The sequence below is a fragment of the Mandrillus leucophaeus genome, unplaced genomic scaffold, assembly GCF_000951045.1.
Source record: "Mandrillus leucophaeus isolate KB7577 unplaced genomic scaffold, Mleu.le_1.0 Scaffold39, whole genome shotgun sequence".
Classification (NCBI taxonomy): domain Eukaryota; kingdom Metazoa; phylum Chordata; class Mammalia; order Primates; family Cercopithecidae; genus Mandrillus; species Mandrillus leucophaeus.
Genome location: NW_012104142.1, coordinates 4,594,726 through 4,621,233, shown reverse-complemented (window position 1 = coordinate 4,621,233; position 26,508 = coordinate 4,594,726). Strand labels below are relative to the sequence as shown.

The following is a 26,508-nucleotide window of genomic DNA, read 5'->3' as shown; positions in this document are numbered from 1 at the left end:
GAGACGGGCGGATCACGAGGTCAGGAGATCGAGACCATCCTGGCTAACGCGGTGAAACCCCGTCTCTACTAAAAAAAATACAAAAATCTAGCCGGGCGAGGTGGCGGGCGCCTGTAGTCCCAGCTACTTGGGAGGCTGAGGCAGGAGAGTGGCGTAAATCCGGGAGGCGGAGCTTGCAGTGAGCTGAGATCTGGCCACTGCACTCCAGCCTGGGTGACAGAGCGAGACTCCGTCTCAACAACAACAACAACAAAAAAAGATTGTTGAATATTGGGCCTCACTCTCTTCTAGCTTGTAGGGTTTCTGCCGAGAGATCCACTGTTAATTTGATGGGCCTCCCTTTGTGGGTAACCTGACCTTTCTCTCTGGCTGCCCTTAACACTTTTTCCTTCATTTCAACCTTGGTGAATCTGACAATTACGTGTCTTGGAGTTGCTCTTCTCACGGAGTATCTTTGTGGTGGTCTCTGTATTTCCTGAATTTGAATGTTGGCCTGCCTTGCTAGGTTGGGGAAATTCTCCTGGATAATTTCCTGAAGAGTGTTTTCCAACCTGGTTCCATTCTCCCTGTCACTTTCAGGTACACCAATCAAATGTAGATTTGGTCTTCTTAGATAGTTCCATATTTCTTGGAAGCTTTATTAGTTTCTTTTTACTCTTTTTTCTCTAAACTTGTGTTCTCACTTTATTTCATTAATTCCATCTTCATTCACTGATGCCCTTTGTTCCACTTGATCCAATCAGCTATTGAAGCTTGTGCATGCGTCACAAAGTTCTTGTGCCATGGTTTTCAGCTCCATCATTTAAGGTCTTCTCTACACTGTTGGTTCTAGTTAGCCATTCGTCTAATCCTTTTTTCAAGGGTTTTAGCTTCCTTGCAATGACTTAGAACATGCTCCTTTAGTGGGGAGAAGGTTTGTTATTACCGACCTTCTGAAGCCTACTTCTGTCAGCTCATCGAAGTCATTCTCCATCCAGCTTTGTTCTGTTGCTGGCGAGGAGCTGTGATCCTTTGGAGGAGAAGAGGTGCTCTGATTTTTAGGATTTTCAGCTTTTCTGCTCTGGTTTCTCCCCATCTTTGTGGTTTTATCTACCTTTGGTCTTTGATATTGGTGACCTACAGATGGGGTTTGGGTGTAGATGACTTTTTTGTTGATGTTGACATATTCCTTTCTGTTAGTTTTCCTTCTAACTGTCAGGTCCCTCAGCTGCAGGTCTGTTGGAGTTTGCTGGAGGTCCACTCCAGACCCTGTTTGCCTGAGTATCACCAGCAGAGGCTGCAGAACAGCAAATATTGCTGCCTGATCCTTCCTCTGAAAGCTTCGTCCCAGAGGGGCACCCACCTGTATGAGGTGTCTGTTGGCCCCTACTGGGAGGTGTCTCCCAGTTAGGCTACGTGGAGGTCAGGGACCCTCTTGAGGAAGCAGTCTTCTGTTCTCAGAGCTCAGATGCCATTCTGGGAGAACCACTGCTCTCTTCAGAGCTGTCAGACAGGGATGTTTAAGTCTGCTGAAATTTCTGCTGGCTTTTGTTCAGCTTTGCCCTGCCCACAGAGGTGAAGTCTATAGAGGCAGTAGGCCTTGCTGAGTTGTGGTGGGCTCTGCCTAGTTTGAGCTTTCTGGCTGCTTTGTTTACCTAATCAAGCCTCAGCAATGGTAGACGCCCCTCCTGCAGCCAGCAGACTGCTGCACTAGCAGTGAGCAAGACTCCATGTGCGTGGGACCCACTGAGCCAGGCACAGGAGAGAATATCCTGGTCTGCCAGTTGCTAAGACCATGGGAAAAATGCAGTATGTGGGCGGGAGTGTCCCATTTTTCCAGGTACAATCTGTCATGGCTTCCCTTTGCTAGGAAAGGGAAATTCCGTGACCCCTTGTGCTTCCCAGGTGAGGCGATGCCCCGCCCTGCTTTGGCTCATTCTCCATAGGCTGCACCCACTGTCCAACCAGTCCCAATGAGATGAACTATGTACCTCAGTTGGAAATGCAGAAATCCCACATGTAAGTGAGAACATGTGATATTTGTCTTTCTGTGCTGGGCTTATTTAATATAATGAACTCCAGTTCCATCCCTGTGACAAGATTACATTCTTATGGCTGAATAGTGTTTCATTATATGTAAGCACCACATTTTCTTTATCCATTCATCTGTTGATGGACACTTAGGTTGATTCCATACGTTAGCTATTGTGAATAGTCCTGCAATAAACATGAGAATGCGGGTATCTCTTCATCATGCTAATTTCCTTTCTTTTGGATATATACTTGGCATTGGGATTGCTGGATCATATGGTAGATCTATTTTTAGTTTTTTGAGGAACCTCTACAGTGTTCTCCATAGTGATTGTACTAATTTACATTCCCACCAGCAGTGTATGAGCATGCCCCTTTCTCTTCATCCTTGCCCAGTATCTGTTATTTCTGGTTTTGTTTGTTTTTTCTTGAGATGGAGTCTTACTCTGTTGCCCAGGCTGGAGTACAGTGTGTGATCTTGGCTCACTGCAACCTCCACCTCCTGGGTTAATGCAGTTCTCCTGCCTCAGCCTCCTGTGTAGCTGGGATTACAGGCCCCTGCCACCATGCCCAGCTAATTTTTGTATTAGTAGAGACAGGGTTTTACCATGTTGGCCAGGCTGGTGTTGAACTCCTGACCTCAGGTGATCCACCCACCTCTTCCTCCCAAAGTGCTAGAATTGTAGGTGTGAGCCACTGTGCCCGGCCAGGATGTTGAATTTTTTTGAAAGCTCTTTCTGCATCTGCAGAGATGATCATATGGTTTTTAATTCTGTTTATGTGGTGAATTACATTTATTGAACCAACCTTGCACCCCACAAATAAAGCCTACTTGATTGTAGTAAATTAGCTTTTTGATGTGCTGCTAGGTTTTGTTTTCTAATTTTTTTTGAGTATTTTGTGTCTATGTTCATCAGGAATATCAGCCTGAAGTTTTCTTTTTTCATCATGTCTCTGATGAGTTTTGGTATCAGAATGATGCTGGCTTAATAAAATGAGTTAAGGAGGAGTCTTTCCTTCTCAGTTTTTTGGAATAGTTTCAGTAGGATTGATACTAGGTCTTCTTTGTATGTCTGGTAAAATTCGGCTGTGAATCCATCCAGTCCAGGGCTTTTTTTGGTCAGTAGGTTTTTTGTTTTGTTTTGTTTAATTACAATTCAATTTCATAACTCCTTATTGGTCTGTTAAGGGTTTCAGTTTTTTTCTGGTTCAGTCTTGGGAGGTTGTACGTTTCCAGGAATTTATCCATTTCTTCTAGGCTTTTTATAAAAGTTTGCATAGAGGTGTTAATAATAATCTCTAAGGACTTTTTATATTTCTTTGGGGTCAGTTGTAATGTCACCTTTGTTATTTCTGATTGTGCTTATTTGGATCTTTCTTTTTCTTTGTTAATCTAGCTATCTTGCTGTTTTTAGAATTCTTTGATGTTTGACAATCTGACTAAAATGTGCTTCAGAGAGGACTTTTTTGGGTTGAATCTATTTAGGAACTTTTGAACTTCCTGGAGTTGGATACCCTTCTCTCTTCCCCAGACTTGGGTAGTTTTCAGCTGTTATTAAATAGGTTTTCTATGCCTTTTACCCTCTTTTCTTCTTCTGCAACTCCTGTAATACAAATGTTTAATGGTGTCCCATAAGTCTTGTAAGCTCTCTTTGCCCTTTTTCATTATGTTTCCTTTTTTCCCCCTGAGTAATACCAAGCAATGTATCTTCAGGTTCAGAGATCGTTTTGCTTAATTAAGTGTGCTGGTGCAGCTTTTTTTTTTTTGAGATGGAGTCTCGCTCTATCACCAGGCTGGAGTGCAGTGGCAAGATCTCAGTTCACTGCAACCTCCGCCTCCCAGGTTCAAGCTATTCTCCTGTCTCAGCCTCCTGCATTCATTGAATTCTTCAGCTGCAAGAATTTTGTTTGGTTCTTTTTATGATATCTTTTTTGAAATTCTGATTCATATCATGAATTGTTTTCCTGATTTCATTGAATTATCTATCTGTATTTTCTTTTATCTGTTTGAGTTTCCTTAAGATCATTATTTGAATTTTTTTCTAGCTAGGTGTTTTCCTTTTCATTTGGGCCTGTAACTAGAGAGTTGCATTCTCAGCAGTGTCATATTTCATTGCTTTTTAATGTTTCTTATTTCCTGCATTGATGTCCTTGCATCTAGTGGAACAACTGGCTCTTTTAAACTTTCCGCTTCAGTTGGACTGTTTGGGAAGGGTGTGGTGACTGTGTTTCCGGGTAGGTTCAGTAGTGTAGTCTCTTGTAGCTTCTTCAGCTGTATTCATTGTCAGCAATAACTGTGGGTGCCTCAGCAGCCTAGGCTGGAGAAGTTTGTGGTGGTGGTCGCTGTGGAGTACATTGTTAGTATCTTCAGTGGCAAGAGCTTTTGGAATCCTTCCATTCTTGTTTTCCGCACAGTAGGGAGTTTTAGCCAGTGGGAGTCTTCTTGTGGCAGGTCTGACATATCCTACAAGCAGCTGCCATAGTGCTGCAATCCAGGTTCTAGCGTTTGGAGTGACTGTGGGGCTAGGATCCTGGTCTCAGGGTCTCACATACTATTGTAACACCTGAGTCTTAGGGTATAGGGTCACTCTCATGGCAGGGTTGGATGTAGGTTGCCTATAGTGCCAGGATCTGTGACTCTGAGGCACCCTCTAGCTGCTTGGGAAAAGAGTGTCAGTATGTAGCTGTGAGTCTACCCCTGGCGGACTAGGCACAGCCCTGGCCCAACTCTAGGGAAGAGAGGATGCTCTGGAGGTTTGAGTCTGGGATGCAGGGTTTGGCTATGATTTAGGAGCCTGAGCCAATAGGGTTAGTGGCAACTCCTATCCCTGGGGATGAGGCACCATGTAGTAGTCACTCCAGAACCTGGATTGGTGGGCTCAGATGGATCCCAGACTCTTGAGGCCAGGTACAGTAGATTGCAAGTTCGCCAGCATTTGGGGCTTTGGAAAACATTTTTTTATTTAAGTTCCAAAGGAAAGTGTTTAGTGAAACAAAGTAATAGAAATCTCAAATTTTAGCTTATGTATTAAATTTTTAAACATTAGCTGGGTGTGGTAGCATGCACCTGTAGTCCCAGCTACTCAGGAGGCTGAAGTGGGAGGATCACTTGTGCCCCCAAAGGTTGAGGCTGCAGTGCGCTCTGATTTCATCACTGCACTTCAGCCTGTCTCTGGCGGGGGGGTGGGGAGGGGTACATATATATAGATATAAATATATACAGATCTATAGATATAAAGATCTATATCTATAGATATACAGTAGCTGTCCTTTGTTTTTCATCCCTGTTTTCATAGGAACTCTCATTGATTTTAAATAGTTTTCATTTCTCTGTAAATACCTGACCATGGTCTATAAAAGTCCAAAAAATGAGGTTCATAGATTTTTTTTGAATAGTAATCTTTATAGTTCTTTTCTTTCATGCTTTGTGTCTTTCCTTCAGGTAGCAAATTATGGAGTTGGAGGACAGTATGAACCCCATTTTGACTTTGCACGGGTAAGTAAAAAAGAAATGGAGAAATTCACTGAGGCTTATGCATTACATTGTTTGTCTCAAAACAAAACAAAACAAAAAAACAGAGTCTCACTCTGTCATTCAGGCTGGAGTGCAGTGGCGTGATCTTGGCTCACTGCAACCTCTGCCTCCTGGGTTGGAGCAGTTCTCCTGCCTCAGCCTCCCGAGTAGCTGGGATCACAGGCATGCGCACCACCACACCCAGCTAATTTTTGTATTTTTAGTAGCAACGGGGTTTCACCATGTTGGCCAGGCTGGTCTTGAACTCCTGAGCTCAGGTGATCCACCCACCTCGGCCTCCCAGAGTGCTGGGATTACAGGCGTGAGCCACTCTGCCTGGCCGCATTACATTGTTAAAGAACAAATTATTATTCACACTTGTTAAAGATGGTAACCAGACTTCATTCAAGAGGGGACCATTGCGATAGGTGTAGGGACCACGGCAGTTGCAGTGGGATTTCGCAGTAAGGGAGAGAGATTAAGCCCAACTCCAAATACAACAAGGAAGAGTTGGAATTTATAGCCAATGAGCAAGAGTGGGTGTTAGTAGATGGAAAATTACTAAGAGGTAAGGGAGGATTCAGGCTAAACTGACCTAACGAGATCCTTGCTGAAGTCAGGGCAGAGTGATCATCACCCAGGGGATAGTGGAAGATGAAGAACCCAGTTAGATTTTGAGGGTGATCACATGGCAAGGATGGGGGATTCTGGCTCACTTGACTTAGCAGGGTTCTTGCTCAAATTGGACAATGCAGAGATAAATACTAGAAGCCCAAAGTCAGGGCCTACTTGAGAAGAAAGTTCAGAGGAGCCTGAGTAGTTCGGCCAAGGAGAGATTCTTTGTCAACATGTTAATTCTGTTCTTTTAACATTAAAAATTCATAGCCTATTTGGAATTTATGGAAATATGGTGTGGCAGATATTCTGTGAAACCTTTTTAGCAGTTTAAAAAAACAAAAACAAAAACACCTAGATACCCAATAAAATCACTAAAGATACTTTTAAATGCATTGGCAAACCTGGAAGAAAGTAAAGGGTATTCCAAAAGGGAAACTGGACAAAGGTGATCCCAAAGCTAGAGAATTAAAGAGGGGACAAAGCACAGAGGCTGGAGGTCTGTGCCTGCAGGAATTAGAGCTTTGGGAATAAACAGCTCTGTAAGAGGAAGATCTGCCACAGTGTAGGCTGCTGAATTTGAGACCCCAGCATAAAATCTAAATCTCCACAAAGATTACACCTTCAGTAAAGAAAGAATGGGTTTGAAAATAAATCTCTTGTGATGCAGGAGCCTTATGGGGAACTGTCTGTTTCCATCCTGGCTAGGGCATAGTGTGTATGATAGGGGAGCTACTTCAGGGAGTAGTATGTGTGGAATTTTCCACATATGTCATGTTAGCACTAAAAGTTTTGAACTTCAGAGCATTTTGAATTTTGGACTTTTGGTATGCTCAACCTGTATTCCATGTTATGGATATGCCACAGTTTAGCTATTCGCCCATCGAAGGATATTTGGATAGTTTTTAGTTTTTGACTATTACAAATAAAGATGTGTATATGTTTCTGTATGAAAAATACATTTTTATTTTTCTGGGAGAAATGCCAAGAGGTTGTATTGTATTTTAATTTAGATATAAATATTTAGATATTAATTATCTAGCTTGATTATAGTACTGAAAGTCACTTTACTAGCATTATTAGAAAAATAATACTAGGGGCCAGGCGTGGTGGCTCATGCCTGTAATCCCAGCCCTTTGGGAGGCCAAGGTGGGTGGATCACCTGAGGTCAAGAGTTCAAGACCAGCCTGGCCAACATGGCAAAACTCCATTTCTACTAAAAATACAAAAAAATTAGCCAGACATGGTGGTGCATGCCTGTAGTCCCAGCTACTTGAGAGGCTGAGGCAGAAGAATTGCTTAAACCCGGGAGGTGGAGGTTGCAGTGAGCTGAGATCATGGCATTGCACTCCAGCCTGGGTGACAGGGCAAGACTGTCTAAAAAAATAAAAGAAAAAAAGAAAAATAATACTAGGAAATATTTCAGTAGGTCATGAGTTCAAAGTAAGTCTCAAGGTACATTAAGCTTCAGGAATGTAGCTAAGAGATGGCTATCACATCGTATTTTTTTGGAAGCTAAAATTGTGGGTATTGATTTTTAAAATAATACGTAGTCAGCAAATAATGGCTGTCATTTAGGCTAATAAGTCTGCCTTTTATCCTGTAATCTTGTCTAAAGTATCCAGTATACAAGTTCAGTGAGCAAGTATTTGAGGCCAGGTACAGTGGCTCACACCTGTGATCCTAGCACTTTGGGAGGCCAAGGCAGGAGGATTGCTTGAGGCCGGGAGTTCAAGATCATCCTGGTCCATATAGCAAGACTCCATCTTTACAAAAAGAGTGTCTGATGTTTATAGTGCACTGGACATTACAAGGGAAACTTTTGGGGTTGTTGGCATATTCTTCAGGATGTTACTACTGATGTTTAGTTGCCACTAGAGTATTTGTATTACTGAATTTTTATACCATTGAATTTGCTGTGTTTTTATTCACAGAAAGATGAGCCAGATGCTTTCAAAGAGCTGGGGACAGGAAATAGAATTGCTACATGGCTGTTTTATGTAAGTTGTCACTAAAATTTTTAGGTTAAGTTGGGATTTGATCACATGATTCATTTTAATGTGTTAAGTTTGTTCTGTGTAGCTCTGATTCACCATCCTAGTTTAACATTTTTATAACTGAGTAAAGGGAGTTAAGAATTTTTTTGCATTTGCAACTTTTTCAGGCTGTAAGATAGATGTTCATTATAGAAACTTTTGGACAAACTTAAAATTTATAGTGCCACTACGTGCAGATAATCATTAATAATTTGACATATAGGCTCTCTGTTTAGTCACATATAATATGTGCATATAAGAATCTCTCTATATTTGAATTTCTGTACATACACATTATTTCAGTAAACTTCTGAATTCCATTTTTTTATTGAAGTATATCAGAAGAGTGCACAAATTAAGTATTGTAACTTGATTAATTTTCACAAAGTGAACACTTCTGGTGTATTCAGTACTAAGGTGAAGAAATAGCACATTACAGTCCCCAGAAGCCCTACCTCAAACTTTTAAAACAGTATGATCATAATTCAATTTTTAAAATTGTTTATAGTGTTTGTTCTAGTTACCCCAAATAAATCACTCCAAAACTCTCTTTTCTGAGTGGTTTAAAATAACAATGATTTTCTTAATGTATCTCTAACAGTTATGAGGTTGACTGGGCTCAACTCATGGTTCCTGCTCCAAATCTGACATGCATTTGCCATCAAATGTCTGGCACTGGGGTATCTTGAAGGCTAAGGTTGAGGCTGGCTGTCAGCCAGAATGCCTAAATTCTGGCCAATACATGCGGCTGAGCTTCTTCACAGCATAGTGACTGGATTACAAGACAAAGCATCCCAAAAGAACAATGCAAAAGTACATGGTATTGTTATGACCTACCCTCAGAAGTCACAGATGTCATCCTGCTGTATTCTGTTACAGCAATTACAAAGGTCTGCCCAGCTTCAAGGAGAGGGCACATAGACCCTACCACTGCAGACGAATATCAGTGTCACATAAGAATAGCATGTAGGATGGGACATATTGGGATGTATTATATTTGGAAAATGCAATCTGCCATAATGTCATAACCTTTGTTAACTTAAAGATATTTTAGGCCAGGCACAGTGACACATGCCTGTAATTCCAGCACTTTGAGAGGCCGACGTGGGCAGATCATTTGAGGTCAGGAGTTCGAGACCAGCCTGGCCAACGTGGTGAAACCCCGTCTCCACTGAAAATATAAAAATTAGCTGGGCGTGGTGGCACACTCCTGTAGTCCAGCTACTCAGGAGGCTGAGGCACGAGAATCGCTTGAATCTGGGAGGCAGAGGTTGCAGTGAGCCAAGATTGCGCCACTGTACTCTCCAGCCTGGATAACAGAGTGAGGCTCCATCTCAAAAAAAAAAAAAAACCTATATATCTATCTATACTTAATTTTGGTTATTTTATTGCTCTTTCCATTCCTTAGCCCTATTTGAATTACATTTTTTTGCTGTCTGTAGTATCTCACTCCCTGCCAAAATCTCTCTCTGTTCAGTCTATTTTCTTCTTCTCTCCCTGCCACCTTCCCTGTTTCCTTCCTCTCCATATGCCTCCTTTTCTCCCCAATTCCCAATTTGTATTCCTCTCACAATTCCATCTTGTTTCCAAAAGGAGGCAAGGTACATTATAGAAAAGAGAAATATCACAAAGGGAAAACCAGGAGAGGGTTAGTACAGTGCACAAATTCATGCTGTGAAGGCTTGCATATTTTCTAGAGGTGAGTCTCCTTAGAGGTTGTACCAATTTATATCCCAATTTTAAGTGGGATATATTTGTGAAGTATGTTTGTCAGACTTTTTGATCTGTGTATCTTTCACTTATCAAATTAGCAGTTATTGTGGCTTTAATTTGCATTCTCATTATAGAAGTTGAGCATCTTTTCAGATGTTTAAAAGCCATTAGTGTTTATGTGTTCCTGGTTCTCCTTGTATTTGTTTTATGAATATTGATGCTGTATTATTTGGCCCACTATCCATTTCTCCCTCTTAATGTAAACAGCCTTCCTGTTTTTCTAAAACAGTTGCATAGCATTTTAATTGATTATCATTTTTCCCGTTATTTAAATACCTCCCCAGAGGGGCACATAGAATATCTCAAATTACTTTTCTCTCATGCACAACTTTTTAATTTCCTCAAAGTCAGTTTTTTCTTTTCTTTTCTTTTTCTTTTTTTTTTTTGAGACAGAGTCTCTCTCTGTTGCCCAGGCTGGAGTGCAGTGGTGGTGCTATCTCAGCTCACTGCAAGCTCCGCCTCCCAGGTTCATGCCATTCTCCTACCTCAGCCTCCCAGGTAGCTTGGACTACAGGCGCCTGTCACTATGCCTGGCTAATTTTGTTTTTTGTATTTTTAGTAGAGATGGGGTTTCACCGTGTTAGCCAGGATGGTCTTGATCTCCTGACCTCGTGATCCGCCTGCCTTGGCCTTTCAAAGTTCTGGGATTACAGGCGTGAGCCACCATGCCCAGCCAAAGTTAATTTTTTCATTGGTTAAGTGTTCTTAGTTCTTTATTATTAGTTATATATTTATCATTGTAAAATACCTTTTATCTCATTTAATGCTTTTTACCTTGATTTAAACTGTGTCTCATACTAAGATCATACCCTGTTTTCCTTGGATAGCATTTGCCCCAAATCTTACGTTTTTGTGTTCTGTGTTTCTAAGTCACTTATTTTAGATGCAGCTCTGATACAACATATAGTTGGGTTTTGCTCTGTGATCTTATCAGTCTATGCATTCTACTTATGTTGCTTTAAAAAAATCTTTATGATCCATGTTTCCTTTGCCTTGTTTTATGTGATTCTTCGGTTAATTTAAAAGGTTTCCATATTTTTCTAGGTTATCTTTATATAATCCTTTAACTTTCTCACTTTTATTTAATATGTTTGATTTCCTACCATGAGAAATGGCAAAACTGATTTTAGTTTGTTATTTTTCTCGTTATTTTTTACATTTATTTAAATATTTCTTGAGCACCTACTGTTCTTGAGGTACTACTGTTCTAGACACTAATGATCAGCAATGAACAAAACAGACGAAAATTCCTGCCTCCGTGGAGATTACATTCTAATACAATAAAATACATATTTATATCTGTGTATTGATTTATTAGTTTTAAGTCATTTCTTTTTCCCTCTGGCTATAAATAAATTCCTATCTCAAATTATATCCCCACTCTCCCATCTGATGGTTTTTTGTTAATCATTCCTTTGCTTTTAGTTTTTTTACTTATGTGTATAAACCTAAATGGCATTTTATTCATTAAAAACTGAGTAGCATGTACCAACCCCGCTATATAAGAACAAGTCCATATGTTCCCAATATTCTAGTATCCAATATCAAGTCTTTATAATGGCGTGTTTTACTTTATTCTACCAGCGCTTTCGATAGCACCCTCTTGTTTCTTATAGATGAGTGATGTGTCTGCAGGAGGAGCCACTGTTTTTCCTGAAGTTGGAGCTAGTGTTTGGCCCAAAAAAGTAAGCCTGTTTGGTTTGTTTTTGGTTTATTAATTTTTTCCCTAAGGAAGAGATGCACTAGTATTCATGGTCTAATTAATGAATTACATTTTTTTTTCTTTTTCTTTTCTTTTTTTGAGACATGTTCTCGCTCTGTTGCCCAGGCTGGAGTGCAGCAGCACAAATATGGCTCACTGCAGCTTTGACCTCCTGGGTTCAAGTCTCAGCCTCCCAAATAGCTGGGACTACAGGTGCATGTCACCATGCCCAGCTAATGTTTAAATTTTCTGTAGAGACAATGTCTCCCTATATTGCCCAGGCTGGTCTTGAACTCTTGGGCTCAAGTGATCCTGAACCCCTGCACCTGGCCAAATTACATTTTTAGAGGTATTTTTATGGTCTTTGCCACAAGTGTGTAGAGGTAATGAATGACCAGGAATTAGTATTTAAATTTTTTCATTTCTAAAATGGGTTCTGTATTGTTTTCCCCTCCATCTTGCTATGTAAGATATGTTAGCTTTGTTTTGGCAAATACTTTTGTTGTCAAGCATTTTTATGGTATTTTTCATATGATCAAAAACAGTTTTTAAAGTGATATAACCATATTTTCAGAATTATATTAAGGAAGATAAAATGCTGCTTTAGAGGAGTTCTTCCACAGGAACAAAGGAAAAATTAAGAAAGCGCCTGGGCACAGTGGCTCACGCCTGTAATCCCAACACTCTGGGAGGCCGAGATGGGCAGATCACCTGAGGTCCGGAGTTTGAGACCAGCCTGACCAACATGGTGAAAGCCCGTCTCTACTAAAAATACAAAATTAGTCAGGCCTGGTGGTGCACGCCTGTAATCCCAGCTACTTGGGAGGCTGAGGCAGGAGAATCGCTTGAACCCAGGAGGCAGAGGTTGCACTCCAGCCTGGGTGATAGAGCAAGATTCCGTCTCAAAAAAAAAAAAAAAGTAATCACTGCCGAAAGCGATTACCTGGCATTGTATACTTGGGGATAATTGTGAATTGTTCTCCATAGGGAACTGCTGTTTTCTGGTATAATCTGTTTGCCAGTGGAGAAGGAGATTATAGTACACGGCATGCAGCCTGTCCAGTGCTAGTTGGCAACAAATGGGGTAAATATTTCATATATTCTGTGAAGAGAATGTAATTTTTGTTTTCTATTTTGAAACTATTATCTGTGTCTTAAAAACAAAAGCCCCCACAATGTTTGCTTAATATGATTTTAACATTGTACAGGATTCAACCAAACAAGTGCCTAATCTTAATATAAATTTGTAATCAGAATTTTGATGACAGATTTTATTTTTAACTCTATTTTCACTTATCCTAAGAAACATTGTCTAACTCAAAATTGAATAAGACAATATCTTACCCTCAAAGGATTAATAATCTGATTGAGACATACTAATGGATTATAATGTACATATTATTACAAAAACGTAAACAGAAGATGGTGACTGCCTAAGTTTGGGGAGCCTTCTTCAAAGCTTATTCTTTAAATTTGGTCCAAAAGATAGAACAGCAGTTTCCCAAACATGTTAGACACCAGGTTCTAATATGAGGCTCGAGTAGCACCTAATGTGCAAAATTTAAAGACGCACTCACTTTCAGGGACATGCAAGTGCAGGAATGGTTACATTTAAAAAAAAAAAAAAGAAACAGGTGAAATTAGTTTTAATATCTATTAATTAGCCCCATGTATCCATTTCAATCTGTGTTACTAGCCACCTGTTTAGTGGTTACATAAAGACATAACAAGGTTAAGGAGTGAGGCCTGATCAGGATTTTAAAATCTCCCCTCATGATTATAGTGTTTAAGAACCACTGGACTAGAATGAGGAAAGGCTAGTTGGTGAGAGAGAGTTTAGAAAGTTGTTTTCTGTTGTCTAAGTGGGAGATGACAACAGCCTGGATTAAAGCATCAGTGAAAGGGTTGGAGAGCAGATAGCTTCGAGAGAGACATAAGGAAAATTGTCAGGATTTGACGAATAAAGAGTAGATACAAGGGTTGAAAAAGGAAAAAGGAGTTAAGAATTAAAGTTTCTGCTTCAGATATTTTGATTGGGTTCTATGGTACTGGAGACAAAAAAAAAAAACAGAAAATTAACTCCTTTTGGGATACATTTTTACATGGTATACATTTTTTAAAGGTATTTTGGAAACTTAATGAGCATACAATAGCAATGGTTGATTAGAGAGTTGTTCCTTTAGAGTGGAAAGTTTGTGTTCGTTATTAAAATGCCTTTGTATTTTGGAGGTTGTACTTTGAAAACAGTACATAAAGCAATATTCTACTCTATCTGTACCTGTATCTTAAGTCCATTTGTGTCTCATTTCAAGCCTCACATTGAACATTGGAAACTTTAGGAGATGCACATAGACTTGCAAATATACACATGTGTATACATAAATGTATGTACATAAACACAAGTGTGTACACATATGTATATAGGTATATAAAATCTGTGTTTTCAGCATTTAGCCAAGTTGTTAAGTAGCATCTGCCTTTATCCAGTTTTGGTGTTGAACTTTTATCCCATGTTGAAACTTTGTTATAGACCTAGCTTTTAGAAACTAATTAAATACTGATTAGATTAAGGGGGGAAATTAATATATTACTTTTCTCTCACAGTATCCAATAAATGGCTCCATGAACGTGGACAAGAATTTCGAAGACCTTGCACCTTGTCAGAATTGGAATGACCAACAGGCTTCCCTTCCTCTCCTATTGTTGTACTCTTATGTGTCTGATATACACATTTCCTAGTCTTAACTTTCAGGAGTTTACAATTGACTAACACTCCATGATTGATTCAGTCATGAACCTCATCCCGTGTTTCATCTGTGGACAATCGCTTACTTTGTGGGTTCTTTTAAAAGTAACACTAAATCACCATATTGCATATGTACAACCTTAAAGTTCTGTTGGTATCACAAAGACAAGACAGAGTTTAAAGTGAGGAATTTTATATTTAAAGAACTTTTTGGTTAGATAAAAATATAATTTGAGCATCCAATTTTACTATTTTACTACATCTCAGTCGGTGGGTGTTAAGCTAGAATGGGCCGTGTGATAGGAAACAAATGCCTTACAGATGTGTCTAGGTGTTCTGTTTACCTAGTGTCTTACTCTATTTTCTGGATCTGAAGACTAGTAATAAACTAGGACACTAACTGGGTTCCATGTGATGTTTCATACGATCTTCTAAGTTGATTTTTTTCCTCCCAAGTCCTTTTTAAAGAAAGTATACTGTATTTTACCAGCCCCCTCTCTTTTCTCATAGCTCTTCTGTGGTGAATTAAACCTACTTGAGTTAAAATATTTCGCTTTTTTTTTTTTTTTTTAAAAAAACAAAGTCCTGCATAACAACACTGGGCCTTCTTAACTAAAATACTCACCACTTAGTCTGTTTTTTTATCCCTTTTTTAAAATGACAGATGATTTTGTCCAGAAATTTTGCTGTTTTTCTTAGTGCTAATACCTTGCCTCTTATTCCTGCTACAGCAGGGTGGTAATATTGACATTCTGATTAAATACTGTGCCTTAGGAGACTGGAAGTTTAAAAATGTACAAGTCCTTTCAGTGATGAGGGAATTGATTTTTTTAAAAAGTCTTTTTCTTAGGAAGCCAAAATGTTTGTTTTTTTAAGATTCTGAAATGTGTTGTGACAACAATGACCTATTTATGATCTTAAATCTTTTTTTAAAAAATGTTTGTTTTCTGTGTGGTGTTTTTCGTATTTAAATCCAAATGTATGATGTGGCAGTAACAGGTTAACTTATGTTATTTCTTTAGCACACATAGGGCTTAGGTTTATACTGTTGGTTTCCACTCACACTAATGTCACATGGTTAAGGAAGAAAAATTTGGGCTCTCTGAAGTTTCAGATATTTCATGAGTCCAAATGTGTTTCCTTCAAACAGAGTTCTAAAATACTTTACTGTGGTTATGAAGTTATTACGGGCCAGGCACAGTGACTCATGCCTTCAATCCCAGCACTTTGGGAGGCTGACACAGGCAGATCACCTGAGGCCAGGAGTTCGAGACCAGCCTGGCCAACATTGTGAAATCCCATCTCTACTAAAAATACCAAAATTAGCTGGGTGTGGTGGTGCATACCTGTAGTCCCAGCTACTTGGGAGGCTGAGGCAGGGAAATAGCTTGAACCCAAGAGGCAGAGGTTGCAGTGAGCTGAGACTGCACCACTGCACTCCAGCTTAAGTGACAGAACGACTCAGTCTCAAAAAAGAAAAGTTATTACAATAATGGTACTTAAGACTTTCTCCAATTAAAAAATGTGTGGTGATACAAAGCTGTGAGCTTAATGAAGTATGTTAATTGATGCTTTAGACTATTTACATTACTTATTGTGAATCCTAGTTCACACAAGGGTTCTTTATCCTTATCCTTTATGTAGTATTTAAATACTGAAGGAAGAATTTGGTTTGATTCTCTGGGAAAGTGGGTGTTTTTACCCATTTTAAAAGTGAACTCTGAAGTTCCTTTCTTCTGACCAGCCTTTGTTCCAACATAAGTATTTTAGAAATATGGAGAATTAAGTTCAGCACTGTCATCCACTCAGATTTTGTGACCATTGATGGTTTTTTAAAAACTTTTTTAGTAAAGTAAATGGAAGCAAAAAACTCAAAAATGTAGAATATAGGGGTTCAAAGGATGTAAAATACCGTTTATTGCCATGTGTGTTATAGAAAGTAGAATACAAGTATCTTTCAGAAGGAAATTACATATTCCATAATCTTACAAATTTCATTATATTCAACTTGGAACCCCACGTGGGAATTATTAAATTCTTTCAGAATTAGATCATACAGTACCCTTTAAAGTTTTATAATTACCAATTATTTTTCTTTCCAAATGAAGAGAGAGGGAAAAATCCAGTATGAAGCTTTTAGTTCCATTACTATAATTCTGTATTTCTTTTAATGCTGAACTTTCACACAAAGGAGGGCTGGAACTACCTTGGATAATGTGGAAAATGTGGAAACTGGTTTCCTCACCAACCCTAAGCCTTTTCTTCCATATTGGAAGTTTCATCAGTCATTAATTTTATTCTCATTAACTTTAAATAGGGAGTTATCACAAATATGGAGTTAACTGAAGTATCCACCAGAACATCTTAACAGTGGGGTAAGCAAATGTGGTAACTAGGTGGTAATAACCTAGTAAGATTATAAAAAGAACAATGAACTGACTTTAGGATTCTTTGGAAAGCTGAATGGTAAATGCAATAAATGAAAGAAGTGATCAATCATCTACTTCAGTGAAATTATAATAAAATGGTTATTTATTGGCCGGGCATGGTGGCTCATGCCTGTAATCCCAGCACTTTGGGAGGCCAAGGCAGGTGGATCACCTGAGGTCAGGAGTTTGAGACCAGCCTGGCCAACATGTTGAAACCCCATCTTTACTGAAAATACAAAAAATTAGCCGGGCATGGTGGCAGGCGCCCATAATCCCAGCTACTTGGGAGGCTGAGGTGGGAGAATCGCTTGAACGTGGGAGGCAGAGGTTGCCATGAGCAGAGATCACGCCACTGCACTCCAGCCTGGGCAACAGAGCGAGACTCCATCTGAAAAAATAAAATGGTTATTATGGTGTGAGAGTGTAGAGAAGTTACAAATAGTAAACCAACACACACATATATATGTATATAATTTATAAACTAATATGTGTGTGTATAAAAAATCTTGCTGCTTAAAAGAATCTAAATATCTTTACATAGCCATGTGTTGACTGCTATATGTAACTTCCATACCACTTAAGTCCATATAGCTGAAAAACGAACAGGTTGTATGCAGAGCCCAATGGACTAAACTATTGAATGACTGGATTGCTGTTAAATATATAGGCTGGGCAAAGTGGTGCATGCCTACAATGTCAGCACACTGGGAGGCCAAGGTGGGAGGATCTCTTGAACCCAGGAATTTGAGACCTGCCTGGGCAACATAGTAAGACCCTGTCTCTTACTAACAATCAAGTTACCCAGCTGTGGTGGCATATGCCTGTGGTCCCAAGCTACTGGGCAGGCTGAGGTGGCAGGATCCCTTGAGCCTGGGAGGTCAAGGCTGCAGTGAGCTATGCTTGTGCCACTGTACTCAAGCCTGGGCAACAGAACAAGACCCTGAAAAAACAGTGTGATACTAAAACACATACACACACCAAATCATGATTAAGTAATTATAAATCACTTGAACAGACAGAATTATGAAATAAAGATTGCTAGGAGAAAGCAGAATGGAAAAAATGACATCTTAATCCAGATAGCCAGCAACACAAGGACCAATCTCTTCTCTTGGCAGTACTTATTTTTACTATAGTAAAAGTTAGTGTTTTAGAGGGAACAATATTGGGTAACTTAGACAAAAAGGAATGAGTTAATAGAGAACCATAAGGTACCAGATTTGTCAGAATAAAATTTCATAATCCTGTGTTCCTAATGTCCTTGGATATTATTCAATCACTTTAATGATGTTTTGCAAAATTAACTGTAGTAGACCAGTAAAGTTCTTTTGGTTGCCTGCTTTCTTAAATTTGAGGACTTTAAAGTTTACTTTCTGTGTAAATGTAGCCTTAAGTTAAATACAAATTTCGACTCAGGAAAACTGGTAAGAATGCCTTACTCTAACTTATATACAAGCAGATGTTAAGTAAAAAGAGCAACCAAAAGGAGTGGAAGTCCTCCATCGCCTGCTTTTGAGGTCTTGTTGAACTTTCATTGTAGCACTATTCTGTTGAAATTAGTTATATGTTGCTTAATGAGAGGAAAATGCCTCATCATTAGAAGATTGTTGTTGTGGGAACATCATAGAGTGTACTTACAAAAACTTAGATGGTATAGTCTGCTACATACCTAGGCTATATGATACAGCGTATTGCTCCTAGGCTGCAAACCTATACAGCATGTTACTGTACTGAATACTGTAACCAATTATAACAGAGCTAACAATGTATGTATCTAAAAGTAGAAAAAGATACAGTATAGAGTATTTTAATCTTACAGGACCACCACCAGATAAGCAGTCTGTCATTGACTGAAAGGTTAGGTGGCACCTGACTGTAGTGTTATACAGAGCAAGATAATCACATATGAAATAAGCTCTAAAATCTGAAAAAGGAAAATATCTCCAATTTTGTCAGTTGGTCTTTTCAATTCATAATAGGCTTATTTCTAAAAGAAATCTGTTTTAGGCTAAGCACTTCAAATTCAGAATAGAACATTTTAAATATAGATTGATGTACACTTTTACATTTCAGTGCTTTTTAGGGAGAAGGATTGTGTTTCAAGTTAGAAAAGGCATTCACATACGTCCAAAAAAGAGTCAGAATTATTGTAATACCTACTTTAAAGTAATAAGTATAGTTGAACTCCATTCCAATGTAGGTTTTACACAGGTTTCGATATATCATGAGTCATATATATAATAATTACATAATGGTTAACTTATAAGAAATATTAATGTCATCTTTTGATACATGCATGATTAAATCATTAAGTCTGAGAAAACGAAATAACTTACATAACAGTTGAATTTAGTTCTATTTTTACTTTGCTTTTAAAAGGCAAAAAAGTGAGGTTCTGTTACGTGAAACACCTTTTGACTTGTAAGAGAAAAAAAGTAGTCGGTACTAAAAATAATCAGTGCTATCTTTCCCACATTCTTTTCTTATTTCTGCAACTATGGGGAAAATAGTCCATGAAAAGTTCAAGTAAGGGAATATTGAAAGTGCTCTGAAACAGTGCTAGTCAGTGTGGCTTCTAGATGAGCTGCCATGGGGTTTCTTCTCCACAAAGGCGTTTACATCAAAATAAACTACATCAGTAAGTACCTCCTTCATTTAATTCAGTTGACTTTGTAGCAAGTCTTTCTAGATAAAGAAAGCAGTGTTATTTACATTATAGTATAAACTTCTAATCTCAGTGAAAACCAGAACTTTTCAGTAGTGTTGCTCAGTTCCCTCCCTTGAACTGGAGGGAATGGAGCAGAACTTATTTCCAGCATTCTAACTCATCTGGGGGCTTCCTGAAGGAGTGTCTGTTTCACTTAACAGAGCGCTCACATGGGGAAAGGCAACATGTCTGGGAAAAGCTGCAGGACTTGAAGCTGTCACCCCAGGCTGCTCCCAAGGCTGAGAACATGCCTGCTAATTAGTGAAGGAGGGTTGTCCTCATCATGGAACCAGTCTGCAAAAACTGGGAGAGATGATTTTTTTTTTTTTTGTAATTCCCATTTTTCCAGCAGAAAACCACAAGGCAAAAACAGGAAAACGTGGCCCATTCAAAGGGAGGAAAAGGTGACAGAAACTGTCTCTGAAGAAACACAGATATTAGACAAATACTTAAAACACCTGTCTTAAATATGCTCAACAAGCTAAAGGAAAAGCATGGACAGAGAGCCAGAAGTAGTTAGGGAAATGATATGTAGTATATCAACAAAGAGACAGAAAAGGAACAAAACGAATTCTGGAGCTGAAATATACAGTACCTGAATTGAAAAATTCACTTCAACATCAGGCTAGAATTCAAATTAGATTGTTATGACATTAAGATGTAATCCTCATAACTGCAAAGAAAATATGTATTGAATATAGACAAAAGGGTATCAAAAATGTGTTTACTACAAAAAAGGGTGGGGGAAGCCAGTAATAGAGGCCAAAAAAAAAAAAAAAAAACTGCCAGGGGCAGTGGCTTACACCTGATATCAACACCTTGGGCTGAGGCAGGAAGATTGCTTGAGACCAGGAGTTCAAGACTAGCCTGGGCAACATAGACGCCATCTTTTCAAAAAATTAGCCAGGTTTGGTGGTACATGCCTATAGTCACAGCTACTCTGGAGGCTGGTGTGGGAGAATTGCTTGAACCTGGGAGGTCAAGGCTGCAGTGAGCTGTGCTTGTGCCACTGCACGCCAGCCTGGGCAACAGCAAGATCCTGTCTGAAAAAAAAATCTTAAGACATGAAAACAAAATGGCAGAGAAGTTCTTCCCCATCAGTGACTAAATGGATTAAACCCTCTGATCAAAAGATATAGATTGGCATAATGGATCAAAAAAAAAAAAAAAAAAAAACAGGAGCTAACTAGCTGCTGTCTGTAAGACTCACTTTAGATCTAGAGACACAGGTACAATGTAAGGGGATGGAAAAATATTCCCTGTGGAAATCCCAATGAGGGTGCTATGGTTTGTATGTGGTTTGTCCCCACCAAAACTCATGTTTACATTTAATTGCCAATGTAATCGTTTTGGGAGCCTGGGTCTTAAGAGATAATTAAGATGGATTAACATCTTTCCCATGAGAAGACGGTTAGTCGAGACTCTTGCAAGAGCATGTTGTCATAAAGTGGTTCATCTTCCTGTGTCCTGTCTCTTTTATATACACTTCTTTCCCCTTCCACTTTTCCACCCTGTTATGAAGCACCATGAGGCCCTCACCAGATGCCACCGCCATGCCCTTGTAATTCCCAGCTTCTAGAATTGTAAGCCCAGTAAATTTCCTTATAAATTACCAAGTGGTAGGTATTCTGTTACAGCTACAGAAAAGACTAAGAAGATTTTTGCAGAAATAGGAAAATCCATCCTAAAATAAGGAATCTCAAGGCATTCTGAATAGCCAACAATCTTGGTAAAGAATAATATTGGAAGTCTCACAAGTCCTGATTTCAAAACTTACTACAAAGCTACAGTAATCAAAACTGGTACTGGCATAAAGACACATATAGACAGCCCAGAAATCCTTGTAATTCAATAGGAAAACAACTCAAAAATGGGCAAAAGACTTGAATGGACATTTCCCCAAAGAAAATATACAAACATCCAATAAACACATGAAAAGATGCTCGGTATCACTGTCATTAGGGAAATGCAAATCAAAACTATAATACCACGTTGGGATTATTACTATTAAAAAATAGATAATAACAGGTGTTGGCTAGAATGTGGAAAAATTGGAAACTTTGCATTACTAGGGGGAATGTAAAATGGTACAGGCACTGTGGAAAGTGGCCTGACAGCTTCTCAAAAAAGTATACAGTTAACATATCCAGCAGTTCCAGCTCCGGAATCGTATACCCCAAAGAAATGAAAACAGGGACTCAAAGAAGTACTTGTACATCATGTTCATAGTAGCATTATTCACAATAACTGTAAGTGGATGCAATTAAGTTGTACATAGACAGGTGAATGGATAAATGTGATATATACACATACATAATACAATGTTATTCAGCTAAAAGAGGAAGGAAATTCTAAAGTTTCTTTAACATGCATGAACCTTAAAGACATAGTAAGTGAAATAGGCCAAACACAAAAGGACAAATACTGTATGATTCCACTTATATGATGTACCTAAAGTAATTGAATTCATAGAAACAGAAGAATGATGTTTACCTTGGGGGAGGGGAATTGTGAGTATTTAATGGGTACAGAGTTTCGGTTGGGGAAAATGAAAAAGTTCTGAAGATGGATGGTGGTGATGGTTGCATAACAATGTAAATGTACTAAAAGCCATAAAATGGTACACTTTAAAATGGTTAAATTGATAAGTTTTACATTATACATATTTTATTGTGATTATGTATGTATAACACGTACATACATAAATTCGGATTTTTTTATGGTGATTATGTATAATTTTATTGTGATTATGTATGGATACATATAATCCCAATAAAATATGTATCCAAACATAATCACAATAAAAATACATACATAATCACGATAAAAAATTAATCAGAATTACAATGTGGTCCTGCAATTCTGCTTTTTGATTTATACCCTACATAACTGAAAGCAGGAACTTGAAAATATATTTGTACATCCATGTTTGTAGCAGCATTATTCACAATAGCCAAAAAGTGGAAGTCACCCAAGTGTCCATCTACAGACGAAGAGATTAGCAAAAATCTTAAAGGTGAAAAACAGGATAATTAAGAGAAAAAATAGAAGTAAAAGACCTCAAAGAGACAGACATTGAAAATAAGCAAAGGCAGGCTGGGCAACATGGTGAAACCCCATCTCTACAAAAAACTAGCTGGGTGTGGGTGGCACATGCCTGTAGTCCCAGCTACTTGGAAGGCTGAGGTGGGGGAATCACCTGAGCCGAGGAGATTGAGGCTGCAGTGAGCCATGATCACACCACTGCACTCTAGCCCCAGGCTGGTTGAAGGAGTGAGAGCCTCCAATGGGTCTCAAAAAAGATTTAACATATAGATAATAGGAAGTCCAAAACAAAACCAAGGAAAAGAACAAAGCTTAAAAATTATATTTTAAGAAAACTTTCATAAACAACAGTATTGAAAAACCACATATTGAAGAGCATATTATATATGTAAGAATATTGAGTCAGAATGACCAACACGAATTGATTCTTACAAAATTACCAGATTTTAAAGAGGAGGAAAATCCTGTGGGGATTTAGGCAGTAAAAGCATGTGACTGGGCCAGGCACAGTGGCTCGCACCTGTAATCCCAGCACTTTGGGAGGCCGAGGTGGGTGGATCACTTGAGGTCAGGGGTTCAAGACCAGCCTGGCCAACATGGTAAAACCCTGTCTCTACTGAAAATACAAAAAATTAGTCAAGCATGGTGGCAGACACCTGTAATCCTAGCTACTCAGGAGGCTGAGGCAGGAGAATGCGTTGAACCCAGGAGACAGAGGTTGCAGTGAGCTGAGATCACACCACTGCACTCCAGCCTGGACAGAGTGAGACTCTGTCTTAAAAAAAAAAAAAAAAAAAGCACATGACTTACAAGGAAGAGAAAATTAGATTATCAGATATTGACAGCAACACTTTATTCCAGAAGAAAAACGGGTATGTTTAAGATAGTCAAGGAAAGAAAATGTGAACAAAGAATTTTATATCCAGCATAACTAACCTTTAAGTATAAAGCATACAGACAAATCTATTAACATGCAGGAATTCAGAAAATATTCTTTCTATAATCCCTTGAAAAGGAATCTACTAAAGAATGAGCTTCAGGCACTCAAATGGAAATTATGAAATAGATGTGAAAGACAATGAGAGCATTCACTAGTTATCAAATCTTAATGTTTTTGGTATTATACCATAAACACTACTTAACATAAACTTAATGTTTATGGCATAGTAAAAAAAAAAGATTTAAAATTTGTGTATTCTATTAGAAAAACCCAAAGTAGGTTGAAAATAAGTAGTGCTTTGCTGAAAGTTTACAATACTAAATATCCATGTTAGAAGAAACATTCAAAATTATTTAAGTTTCCACCTTATGAAGCTAGAAAAACCATATAATGGAATGTTGTTTGACTATAAAAAGAAGTGAAGAAATAAGGTAGTCATCATGGACCATGCAGTGAATGATTCCTTATATGTGAGATGTCTAGAAAAGGCAAATCTATAGAAACAGAAAGTAGTTAATGGTAGCCTTGGAATGGAGGAGAGAAATTGGGAGATAATAGCTAAGGGGTATAAGGTTTCTTTTTAGGGTAATGAAGATGTTTTAAAATTATGATGGTAGATGCACAGTTCTGTGAATATACTAAAAGCCACTGAATTGTATACATTAAGTTGGTAAGTTGTATGGTATGTGAATTATATCTAAATAAAGCTATTTTTTAAAAGCTAGAAAAAGATCAAATTAAACTCAAAGTAAGCAGAAGCATGGTGACAAAGAACAGAAATGAAAGAAATTGAAAATGGACAAACCATAGAGAAATGAAACCAAAAGTTGATTTATTTTTTTTTCAAGACAGGGTCTTGCTATGTTGCCCAGTTTAGCCTCGAACTTCTGGGCTCAAGTGGTCCCCATGTCTCAGCCTCCTGAGTAGCTAGGACTACAATAAAAGTTGATTTCATAAATAGATTAATATAATAGACAAACTTCTAAACTGGTAAGGAACAGAGAGAAGAAACAAATTGCCAGTATCTGGCATGGGAAAAGAGACATTACTACAGAGTCTACAGACATTAAAAGGATGATAATGGAATTTTTAAAAAATAAGAGCACTTCTTTATTTTATTATTTTTTTTTGTAGAGATGGAGTTTTGCTGTGTTGCCTAGGCTGGTCTCAAATTCCTGGGCTTAAAGAGATCTGCCCACCTCCACCTCCCAAAGTGCTAGGATTACAGGTGTGAGCCACTGTACCTGGGCAATAATGGAATATTATTACCATATTTATGCCAATAAATTTGACAATGTATTTAAATGTACAGTTACTGAAAGAAACTAATTACAAAGTCCATATACAAATTTACTCACAAAGAAACAAAGTCTGAATAAGCCTCGCATCAAGTAAAGAAATTGAATTAATAATTTAAAATATTACCACAGAGCAAAGCTGAGGTCCAGATAACTTTACTGGTGAATTCTATCAAACATGTTGAATACCCATTCTATAGAAACTGCTTCAGAAAATAGAGAATGGAAAGCTTCCCACTCGTTTTAAGAGATGAGCATTACACCAATACCAAAACCAAAGACATTCAAAGGAAAAAAAAAACTACCCATCAATATTTCTGATGATCACAGACGCAAAATACCTTAAAAAAATATTAGCAGCAGGGCATGGTGGCTCATGCTTGTAATCCCAGCACTTTGGGAGGCTGAGGCGGGCAGATCACCTGAGGTTAGGAGTTTGAGACCAACCTGGCCAACAAGGTGAAACCCCATCTCTACTAAAACAATACAAAAATTAGCCAGGCGTGATGGTGGGTGCCTGTAATCCCAACTACTCGGGAGGCTGAGGCAGGAGAACTGCTTGAACCCAAGAGGTGGAGTTTGCGGTGAGCCGAGATTGCACCACTGCACTCCAGCCTGGGCGACAGGAAGAGACCCTGTCTCAATAACAATAAGTAAATAAATAAATAATAAAATAAAATATTAGCAAGTCTAGCCCAACAATAAACAAATGACTAAGTTGTATTTATCTCAGGCATACAAAATTGGTTTAACATTCAAAATTAAATCTATGTAATTTACCATAGTACCAGAAAAAAAGAGAAAAAAAAACACATGATTACTTCAATAGAGGCAGATAAAGTACTTGACAAAATTCAATATTGTTCTTTTTTTTTTAATTATACTTTAAGTTCTAGGGTACATGTACACAATGTGCAGGTTTGATACATAGGCAAGCATGTGCCCTGTTGGTTTGCTGCACCCATCAACTCATCATTTACATTAGGTATTTCTCCTAATGCTATCCCTGATAGGCCCCGGTGTGTGATGTTCCCAGCCCTGTGTCCAAGTGTTCTCATTGTTCAATTCCCACCTGAGTGAGAACACGCGGTGTTTGGTTTTCTGTCCTTGTGATAGTTTGCTGAGAATAATGGTTTCCAGCTTCATCCATGTCCCTACAAAGGACAGGAAGTCATCCATTTTTATGGCTGCATACTATTCCATGGTGTATATGTGCTACATTTTCTTAATCCAGTCTATCATTGATAGACATTTGGGTTGGTTCCAAGTCTTTGCTGTTGTGAATGGTGCTGCAATAAACATACGTGTGCATGTGTCTTTATAGTAGCATGATTTATAATCCTTTGGGTATATACCCCGTAATGGGATTGCTGGGTCAAATGGTAATTCTAGTTTTAGATCCTTGAGGAATCGCCACACTGTCTTCCACAATGGTTGAACTAATTTACACTCCCACCAACATTGTAAAAGCATTCCTATTTCTCCACATCCTTTCCAGCATCTGTTTCCTCACTTTTTAATGATTGCTATTCTAACTGGCATGAGATGGTATCTCATTGTGGTTTTGATTTGCATTTCTCTGATGACCAGTGATGATGAGCATTTTTTCACGTGTCTGTTGGCTGCATAAATGTCTTCTTTTGAGAAGTGTCTGTTCATATCCTTTGCCCACTTTTTGATGGGGTTGTTTTTT

At 38.5% G+C, this 26,508-nt stretch overlaps 1 protein-coding gene across 4 annotated transcripts in view; it reads left to right on the top strand.

The window, feature by feature from the left end:
- The window catches only part of P4HA1 (prolyl 4-hydroxylase, alpha polypeptide I), a 117,904-nt gene extending 102,578 nt beyond the window's left edge, over nucleotides 1-15,326 (top strand). For 3 of the 4 annotated variants that reach the window (XM_011991127.1, XM_011991125.1, XM_011991124.1), the window contains 5 exons: nucleotides 5,453-5,506; nucleotides 8,074-8,139; nucleotides 11,565-11,633; nucleotides 12,638-12,734; nucleotides 14,255-15,326. In XM_011991127.1, the coding sequence (XP_011846517.1) occupies nucleotides 5,453-5,506; nucleotides 8,074-8,139; nucleotides 11,565-11,633; nucleotides 12,638-12,734; nucleotides 14,255-14,325 (357 nt within the window). In that variant the 3' untranslated portion in view covers nucleotides 14,326-15,326. The remainder of the gene's footprint in view (nucleotides 1-5,452; nucleotides 5,507-8,073; nucleotides 8,140-11,564; nucleotides 11,634-12,637; nucleotides 12,735-14,254) is intronic. The other variant, XM_011991126.1, reaches the window with a different exon arrangement.
- The last annotated feature ends 11,182 nt before the right edge of the window (nucleotides 15,327-26,508 follow it).